General features: G+C 46.3%; 1 protein-coding gene across 2 annotated transcripts in view; it reads left to right on the forward strand.

The window, feature by feature from the left end:
• Positions 1 to 8,364, forward strand: part of LOC144174224 (vesicular glutamate transporter 2.1-like) — a 66,571-nt gene extending 58,207 nt beyond the window's left edge. For both annotated transcript variants that reach the window (XM_077702784.1, XM_077702785.1), the window contains exons 11-12: positions 149 to 276; positions 4,442 to 8,364. In XM_077702784.1, coding sequence (XP_077558910.1) covers positions 149 to 276; positions 4,442 to 4,714 — 401 coding nt within the window. In that variant the 3' untranslated portion in view covers positions 4,715 to 8,364. The remainder of the gene's footprint in view (positions 1 to 148; positions 277 to 4,441) is intronic.
• Positions 8,365 to 10,158: the final 1,794 nt, after the last annotated feature.

The raw sequence follows: 10,158 nt of genomic DNA on the forward strand, positions 1-10,158 counted from the left end.
GCCATCACTGCCATAATAATAATCGCTATCATCATCATCATACCCACCGGACTAAGAGACAGAGAGAGAATAAACAGCATGTCAGGCTGACCTCGTCAGTGCATTAACGCAGTATCTATCTCATTTTTCCCGTATCGTCTGTGTGCAGGCTACATGGTGAACCCTCTGGATATCTCGCCGCAGTACGCGGGAATCATTGCGGGCCTGTCGGGTGCAATGACATCGCTGGGAAACTTGACCTTTTACCCCATGATGAACCACATCTTCAATACCTGGGTAAGAAGAAGCACCGTTAAAAAGGTTTTTAATACGCCGCACTTCGCACTTCCCAATACCCACGGTCTTCTACTTGTTAAAGGCGCCCTCCATGCGTGAAGAGCTGCACAGAGGTTTTCAGTGAGCAGCTATGCGTGCCAATGCGAGGAAAGTGACGGGACTTAGTAATGCACATGGCCCTCCGATTGTTAGGGCATCTGTGTAACGTACCTGAATTACCAACCGTTAGGCCCAAAGACACAAAGTTAGGGAAGAATGAACCCTAACACACAATCAGGCGCGAGAAATGTGTTCTGCGCAACGGGATTACCCAACGCGCGTATGGCATTTCACACGGCGTTATGTTTGGAGTTTGAGGCTTATTTGTTTCTTTCTGGAGTGAAGTAGGAAGCCGGCAAGTTCTCGGCTCCCTTTGCAGTTTGGAAGCGGTTTAAAAGTGGTTTATTGAACAAGTGCAGAAAATACACAGAGTAGGCGCGAAAACACATCATTACAAAACAGGTAGAACATCTTTACATATACACAAAGAAAGACCGTGGACATAAGAGCGGAAATCGCATTTTATTTAGGTGCGGAGTACCTTAGGACCGCACAATGTCCGTCCACGTCCGTGCGCATAGCATTTAAAATCGCAAAAAATCACACAGGCACCGGAAGGATTCGAGCCTGTGTCTGGCAGACCAGACAGAGTTAGTGCCAGTCGTCATACCTATTGGGCTACGACCGTAAGTCAGTACCCGGAAGTCAAATGGCTTACTCCCTCGCCTGTAACGGTGCGGAGTACCTCAGGACCTCCCAATGTCCGTCCGCGTCAATCCGTGCGCACACCACCATCAAGCGAAAATTACGCGAAATTCGATTTGAGTCGTGAGTTGCAGTTTCATTTATAAGGAATAATCAAGATGCAACTCACGGCTCAAATCGGATGACGGTCGGGGCGCAACTTGGATGTCATTTCGAGTACCCGTAGTCCGCAACCGCGCCATCCTCCACGGAGTGGAGATGCTGCCTTTTTTTTTTGTTTGATCGTATGTCGAGCCAAGCTGTTGTTCAAATCTGCTTTCGGGGCAGCCATTGCTCATTCTAATTCCCTGTGAAAAGATAGGCCTAGCGAAATTTTTAAGAATACGCAAAGGCTTTGTTGACGCCTGTTCACTATCTGGTTGAGCTTTTGATCTGTTGAGGTCATTCTCATAGAGCAGCGACTGATAAGGGGTTCCAAGAACAACCAGCTGCTTGGCAGTAGTAGCACGTGTTCCTTGCAAAATTCGTATCACAAAAATGCTCAAAAGCGCAACCAGTAATCTTGACGGCATAATGTTGTTTATAGCAATGCGCCTACTTGTTTCATTGTGGGAGATTCTCTACTTCCTTCTATTGCTGTCCTCCTCCTTGAAGTTCTAACTTCGTAACAAATGGAGCTGAACTCACGCCGCACGTGCACGGAGCGGCAGGTACACGCAATCCTCCCCATTCGCTCTTTAACTATGGAGCAATCACTCGTAACCTGTTTCGGAGTCTGGCGATTCAATTGAATTGGCGTCAGAGACTGGTATTCAGGGTTTTTTAAATATTGTTGGCCTCGATATTAGCAATCAGCCACGAAGACTACAACATCTACAGCATTCATGAATAAGGTGCTTGCTCAAAATTTGCATCGGGATTACAATTTACATGACAAAGAACAGTTACATAGGCCATTTCACGAATACCGAAGACAAATCCGAGCGTATAGAAAACAAATTTTACTTATTATAAACAGTTGTGTGGTGGGTCCCACACACGATGCTTTCGCTGTTATACGCTCGGAGGGACGGGCTCGCTTGCTGGACACTAAGGCTGCAAAATTTTGATAGAGACAAAAAAAGACAACGATCGTGTTTCCGAAGTTTTTTCACTGGCTGAAAAACCATACGCGGTATAAATTGGTCAGCAAGATTGTGCAACACATAGCCCATTTGTTATTTCAAAGCAATAAACCCTAATCGGCCATTTGGGTAGGGCATGAACACGGGCGGACAGTGCGCTTTCGTAATACTAAAAAAATCCTAATGAGGCCTTAACTCTCACGGACTGAAAAGGGCATTTGCAAGTGCCCTGAAGCTCCGGGACTCGGTCCGAAGCAATCAGGTTACGCCTTTATCTACGGCCATAAAGAAATATTTGGAATTTCAGAACATTACAAATAGGGAATGCAATACAAACAAAATTTTAAGTTCGTGTTTTCAATTCTTAATTTTGGCACGTCGTGCCCTATTGCGCATTAATACAAGGGGTGTCCAAGCCCTAACGCAAGCTCTAAATGTCTAAAAGTGGATTTTGCAGATAATAATGAATGTAATTTTAGCCCCCGTAGAATACACGCATTGCGATGTTTGTGAGAAATGTATGAAACGTAAGGAGCAGCCTTCTGTACCGTGCTCGGCCTGGTGCTTTTTGTGTGCTAGATTAACGACATTGCAGAAAGTGTTTCATATAATATTCAACCTCGATTATTCGCAGACGATTGCCCTGTATATTCAAGAATATCTCATCGTGAAGATCAACTCGCATTAAACGCTGCACTAGATGACATAAGCAGCTAATGAAATAAACGGAAAATGAAAATTAACTACAGCAAAACCTTGTAAAAGACCGTCACAAAAACCGTAGAAAACGTGTTGTCGTTTCATACAAATTAGACGGGCATGAGTTACAGCAGGTAACGAATTTTAAATACTTGGGTGTCGCTCTGTCTGAAGGCTTTTGTTGGAAAGCCCGTATTAATCACTTATGCAGCGCTGCAAAGAAGAAGCTGCGGTTTTTAAGAAGAAAATTAAAACTGCTATCAACCAAAATAAAGCTAAGGGCATATTGGACGCTTGTGCGGCGTACACCAGACTGTGCTAATATAAGATCCGTATAAGAGATATCACATTTATAAGAACGAGAAAATGCAAAGGCGAGCAGCTAGGTTTATTCTGCCAAGATTTGGTTAGTGACACGCTAGCCCAACTTAACCTACCTCGCCTTAATCCTGGACGCTCCTTAATCCTTAATCCTGGACACTCCTTCGTATTTAAAACATAGGAACGCTCGCACCATCAGAAGTAGTCACGGGACCCGCCGCGGTGGCTCAGTGGCTAAGGCGTTGCGCTGCTGAGCACAAGGTCGCGGGTTCAATTCCCGGCCGCGGCGGCCGCTTTTCTGATGGAGGCGAAAAGCAAAAACGCCGGTGTGTACGAGATTTCGGCGCACGTTAAAGATCCCCAGGTGGTCAGAATTAATCCGGAGCCCTCCACTTCGGCGCGCCTCATCGCCTGCGTTGCGTCGGCGCGTTAAACCCTACAATCAATCAGAAGTAGTCACGGGGGCCAGTTTCTCGCAATCAAAGCCAGGGTACACAGTTTTAAATACTCATTCCTACCGAGAGCAATAGAAGACTGGAATGCACTTCAACAAGCTGCAATTGCCTCCGTTACAGTTAATCAGTTTGAGTCGTCTTTGATCCGTCATTTCTCATTTCAAAGTAATTGTAGCTGCTGCATCTTTTTTTCCATTGATGGTAGAGTGTTTGGCGGCTGTGCTCTTGCATTTCATTTTTTTTTTCTGTGTTACCAACTTGCTGTAACCCACATTTCACGAAATAGTTTCTGCGCATTCTCTTGCCGAACACTTGTCGCTTGTTTGCGTAGATTTTGCTTGACCACTGGGGCCTTTCCTTTTCTTTTTTTTTTTGTTTCCTACAGGCTGCGCTATGCGCACATTGTCGTTGAACACTTGCTGCTTGTCTGCAATTGTCGGTATAGCTTGGCCGCTGTCTGCATATTGTATCTGTTCCCAAATTTGACACTTCGTTTTGCATATGGCAATGCTTCTCCATATAGGGTTAAGAGGCTTCGTTAGAGTAATTTCTCTCATTTTTTTAGCGTACACACGCTGTAACGGCCCCACTAGGGGCTACCAGATCAATAAATAATAATAATGCGGGCTAGAAAGTCTGGATTGGTCTGCATTGGTTGAAGGTCTGGACTGGTTGAGTAAGCGGGGACGCGCTTTGCTGACTATTCCATCAGGGCCACTTGCAGTGTTTCACTCAAAATTCTATTTTCCTTCACTGTAATTGCCTTAACGTTGGTGCTGTGGATGCGTTCAGTGAGTATTTCCTGCTCCACAATTCTCGCAGAAAATCCGGCATGACCACATGACCCCCCTGTACGCGGTGAGCGTCATCAGCGGAGGCCTGCAGTTCCTGGCAGCGCTCATCTTCGTCGTCTTCTCCACGGCCACGGAGCAAGAGTGGTCCAAGGACGACGCCTCGTCGCCCTCGGCCGGGGGCCCCTGCGACGGGCCCTACGGCAGCAGCAGTGGTGGCAACAACAACAACGACACCTACCTGGACGCCGCCGAAGTGGCCGTCCACGACGGCATCTCGCTCAACGTCATCGTCAAGCGGTAGCTCACGACCACGCCTGCTCCTGTGCGATGAACTGGCCGCGGGGCTGCAGAGAAGAGCTTCTCGGCGACCTGCCCGAAAACGAAACGGGCCTCCTTCGAGCTGTCCGGAAAGAAGCGCCATTGCAGAATGATCTACATGGATAGGATGGACCCACGTGCAGTAGAACACCCTGCCGGCAGCCCCCGCAGTCATTTGGCTGCCGACTTGTACAAAGAACATTGTCTGGAGGTCGTGCCAGCACCCGGCTCTGCAGAAGCACCCACCAGGGTGTGCGACGCCTCTGGCGCTGTCGCCAGGGCGAGGGGCATCCAACCGTCGCTCACGGGAATTCGAAGTAGGGGGATCTTTTGGACAGCCCCAGCACAGGAATCTCTGCGCCTCGAGCCTCCACAGCAGCTAATGATGCTACGGCGGGCATCTACACCTGTCCCCGTGGTAGCGACAACGTCATGCGAGACGAGAAAACTGTGGAATCGATGGGGGCAGCGCCGGCGCGGGGGCGCAACGTCCTATGCGTAGTTATGGTGATTTGTTGCCGTCGCGTATTGGGATGAAATACGTGCTGCGTCCCCATCTCGTTGTCATTTTCTTTTTACACGGTGTGGTATTCCACTTTCAAATTCGTGCTCGCCAGTACTGTTTCTGTTTTCATTTTTAAACATACAAAATAGTGCTGTATGTTTTCATTGTTGTTTTTCAATGCCACAAGTTCTCATATTGACAATTATTTTTGCTCACTATCACCAAAATGTGTTGGAGGAGGATGTTGCAGAACCATTGTAGTTCAACTACATCACAGTGTTGTAGAACTGGAGCACGGAGTGCTTGAAAAAGCCGAGTGAACAAATGGTTTTGTTTAACGGGACTGCGCATGTGCAATAGACCTTTGGAGTGTGCGTTTACCGACAATTGCAGTCAATTGCAGACTTTGTCATTTTGGGTCATGCTCTGTTGCAGCTAGACACGTATACACGGGTATACAATTTGATCATGGTTTCACGACAAGACGCATGTTGACGGTTCCGCAGTGTTGACACAAAAGAGCGTGGCTGGCCATAGACATGCCTGTCGGGGAAAAGAAGTGACAGGGGAAAGCAGCAGAAACAAAATGTTTTTCACTGCCCCCTCAGTTTTGCTGTTCTTCTGCTTGAGAAGTAATGGATTCTGCGGCTATTATTTTCTCCACAAAACGGATATGTGAGATATTTGGAGCATTACTTTGCATTTGTGCTGAGGGAACACAATCACAGGTTTTTTATCTTCGATACAGGCACTAAAAATGCAGTGCTGTAAAATACTGCGTGACCAGATAGCAATACTTCTAATGTGAGCACCTAATGAGTGTCCTGTGAGGAACGAACGGTAAACAAGGAGATAGCACATACGCAATTAAGGTACACAAAAAATGGCATTAAGATGTCGTGGTCAAAGAGGCAAGCGTTAAATGTTCCAAGCTTACGAGAGAAAAAAAAAAACAGTAGGCAGAACTGCTGGAAGATACAGCAGTCAAGTAAATTTTAGCGCTTCGATGTATCTTACCCGCTGCAACAAGTGGTTAGAATAACGTTGAGCCAATTTACGACAAACTCAAGTTTGAACATATCGCCATTAGGGCGAAGGTTGGTTGGGTCTAGCAAGGTTCGATAGTGCATCAGTTAGCTTTGCTGATTACATAGGAGCTACCCAGCTAAATCTGTTGCTTCGATAAAGTTTTTGTAAGCAAGCAAATTTTCCTACGCATAGGGCCAAACTTCAACCCTTGTTGGTGTCTCGCAGGACTTAGGCTCGACTTTCAATCAAAAACAGAGGGGGAAACGTTTGTCTACTAAATAAACAAAAAAAATGAATACTCGTAGCTCTCGTTGTGATCTTTGGACAAAGACAATAAAGACAATGGAATAACGATGATACAAAAAAATAAGCCGGAGACGTCAGCGAGCTATATGGGGACAAGTGTTTTCAGTATCGACTGTAGGATAACCGCAAAAAATGGTTGACAACACTGATTCCTTTTTCTCGATCGCCGTCTTTTGTTCACTCCTTGCCCAGCCACTACTCGTCAGTAACTGTAGGGCTTAATTTGCATGAAGGGTGGTACGATTAAGTTCAACAGCGTATCGGCGTAATATTAAGGGGGCACTCGCCTGTTAACATTCCTATGGGACTTGCAACTTCATGCCCACGGGCTTAAAAACCATCGTGCACCAATATGAAAAGTTTTACAAATACATATAAGTGTGCACAACGGCCTAGTTCGCTTACTTTAGAAATGTATCACTTCTGTATTGAAATAAAGAAATAAAACTCTCGCATGGTAGACCGCTAGCGCCATCTAATGAAAACTAGATGAACTAAAGTGCATTTATTGTTTATTTTTTAGTTCAGTAAAGATGTGATATATTGCTAAAAGAAGCAAACTCGGCCGTAGGGAAGCTTCCCATTGATTTGTAAAACTTTCCGTGTTAGTAGACGATGCTTTTTAAGCCCGTGAGTCAGGAATATGTTATCAGGCGAGTCCCCCGCAGCTAAGGGGATACTGGAGAGCCTAACACGTATTTTCCCAATGGTGACTCATCGGGAAGGGCATATAAATCGTCCAAAACCAAGAGCTCAATGCGAACTATGTGGGTGCATTTGTGCTAAGATGCGCAGAGTGTGTATGAGCAACTGAAGACGGCAACGTGTGTTGCCGGTCGATTGTCGGTCATGGTGCTCAAGCGCTAGTAATACAAACTCATACCAAGGACAAATTGTTGCACGTCTTTGAAGCAACAGGTGGCCGGATGAGAGCCCGATGCTTCGAAAAGCCCAGACGCGAGTGCGTTAAGCGTACAAGGCAAAAAATTACCTTTCAGTATCCCGGTGGGACAGCAGACTGCTGGTCAGAGTTGAGAGAGGGACCAGATGTGTATATTGTTTGAGCTTGAATGCTCCCAAACGAGCATACTGTTATGACTGGTTTACTCAAGAAGACTGGCGCTCAGACGGAAGATTCTGATGGTTTTGTTAACTTGTATCCCGAATTACTTGCGATTCAAAGAAACGGCCGCTATCCATACACGCCGAGAATAGCGCATGGTAAACTCAAATGACCCGATGATTAATTAATTGCAATTTTTTGAGCCGACAATTTAAATGATACTGCAGAGCTCCCTCGTTTCAAAACTTTCAATTGTCGTTTCAATTGTCATTTCAAAACTTTCCATTGGACCGACATTACAAATCCGGCGTGTAGATGGCGGAGCTTCATGTTCTCTACGCGAGTTGACACGTGATAACACCTTCAGTGTTTGATGTTGTCATGTAGTAGAAGTGTTTAACAGTTTCTAGTCACCCTCTGGGTTTCGTGACACTGCGCGTCACGTGGTTTCCAGCTTATCTTTGTCCCGAGGAGCCCTCCCGGTCACTCGGGAAACGAGACAGATCACCCCTCGCTAGTTTGTGCGCATAAAGCCTTATTCGTAGCGCCTGTCTTTAAAAAGCACAAAACATTGTTACAGAACAATTTCACTGTAAATAGATATCACCAATCACGACTGTTTTCATTCATTACGTCGCATCGATGCAGGTGTCATTCATTTGTGACAAAGGAATGAAAGAGTAAAGATGACTCCAACATGAAAGAAAATAAAAGTCATTTCGTCACAAGAGCACGATGTTGTTCCTACTCTCTTCATCGGCAAGCCTGCTGGGCGTGCCCCACCAATGTAGATAAACAGACAGAAACTTAACTGGTCACGGGATGGTGGGGATGAATCAGCCACCTCGGCCCAAGCAACCGCTGAAGGCTCTGAGACTCTCAGGGAGCCAGATCGGGTCGAGTTATAGCCACGACGAAACCAGTACGCATTATTGCTCCTCTTTCCTCAAGTGCCCCCCCCACCCCCATCAGTGACTTTCACCAAAAAGTGACTGTGGGAGAAGAAGAAGTAACTTTATTTCCACAAGGAAGCCCTAGTACGGACAGGGCCATCGCTATGCGTTCAATCCTACGCCCACTTCAAGTGGGGGTCGGATAAGGGGAACTTCGGGGTTTGTGTGTACGCCCAGAGAGTATGGTAAATGTTGGGGTAGCCCCGCAGTTCTAACACTTGGGGGTCTCCGGTAATCACTGGAATCGGTGTGAGGTGTACAGTGGGTACCGTGTTTATCTGAATCTGTCTTAGTACAGCGCATGCCCGGCGCGTGAGTGCTTCGTGTGGTGTTGGGTGTTTTTGTCTGTTTTGGCGGGCTGTCCGTTCCAGATCTCTGGAGTCAACTGATTCCCCCCAAGAAGGTTCTCGCTCCTCCCTCCCTCACTATACCGTTTGTAGACTATATATCCCTCACGATACCCATTTCCTCAATACGCGGAGACAAGGCCATGGTGAATACGCAAACAAGAGTAAGGGCCTGCTTTTACGTGTATAGCGCTGGGAGTTTTCGCCCACGTATACAAATATACCGTGGTACTCTAGCCATAAACAGCTTCGCTGTAATAAATTTACGTATTTTTATGCAAGCATGCAACAGGAACAGCCTCTGAGGCACAGGCCTCCACCCTGGCAGACCACTTGACCTTTATTGGTGGATTTGGGGACCCCATCATCACTCCCTCCTTGCGTTTCTTTCGCGAAACGGGAGTTAATCTATACCTGTGACATAGTATTTATGCCAACGGGTATACTGCCGCAAGAAAAAAAAAAAAAGGCAGGAACAGCGTACATCGGAGGTATGCGCAGTACGCAAATTAAGGATAATTTTGACTTCAGTAAGCAAAGATCCCGATGGTTAAGCAGCTGTCACGGTTATAAGCTCCGTGTCGCACTAAGTGGCCTATGGCAAGGATTGCGCAATAAGCGATTGTAAAACGAGGCGAAGGAAGGATCACAGTTCGTAAAGGTCCATTATATGCCGACTGGTCGTCTAAGATAATGAATTGTTCACTGTGGAATAGCTCATCATCAGCTAATTTAAGCACCTCGGTTTGAAATTGTTGTTATCGAGCGACATTTACAAAACAAGATGTGTTGAGTTCTATCAAATCGGTGAATTCGTCAGGGAATCTGTTAACTGCTCCGCGTAGAATTATTACTGTAAATGTATTCAGGCGCTTGCTTTGCCTATCAAATTTCTGACAAGAAATGTTTCACCGGCTGTGAAACTTCAACACATTTAGTTCCCCGGAAACACAGCATTCGTCATGCAACCGGACGGCTGTTTTAATTTTAAATTCGTTTTAATTGAATCTCTCACTCCTCGGTGGAATAAGTATACGAATGTTGCGGAGGCGACCAGTATGGTCAGCTTGATATTGTGCGGACGGGTCGCGCGGTTGGAATCGCCACGAGGTAACGCTTGAAACCATGGTGAACAAATTGGTCGCCATCCCGCCCTGTGAAAGTGGATGTCCAGCAAAGCTGTTGTAAAGCACTAGAAATGGTGAAGGGGAGAGTGTGAAATGT

This window comes from Haemaphysalis longicornis, unplaced genomic scaffold, assembly GCF_048455015.1.
Source record: "Haemaphysalis longicornis isolate Haplotype H1 unplaced genomic scaffold, Haemaphysalis longicornis Haplotype H1 scaffold_3, whole genome shotgun sequence".
NCBI lineage: Eukaryota > Metazoa > Arthropoda > Arachnida > Ixodida > Ixodidae > Haemaphysalis > Haemaphysalis longicornis.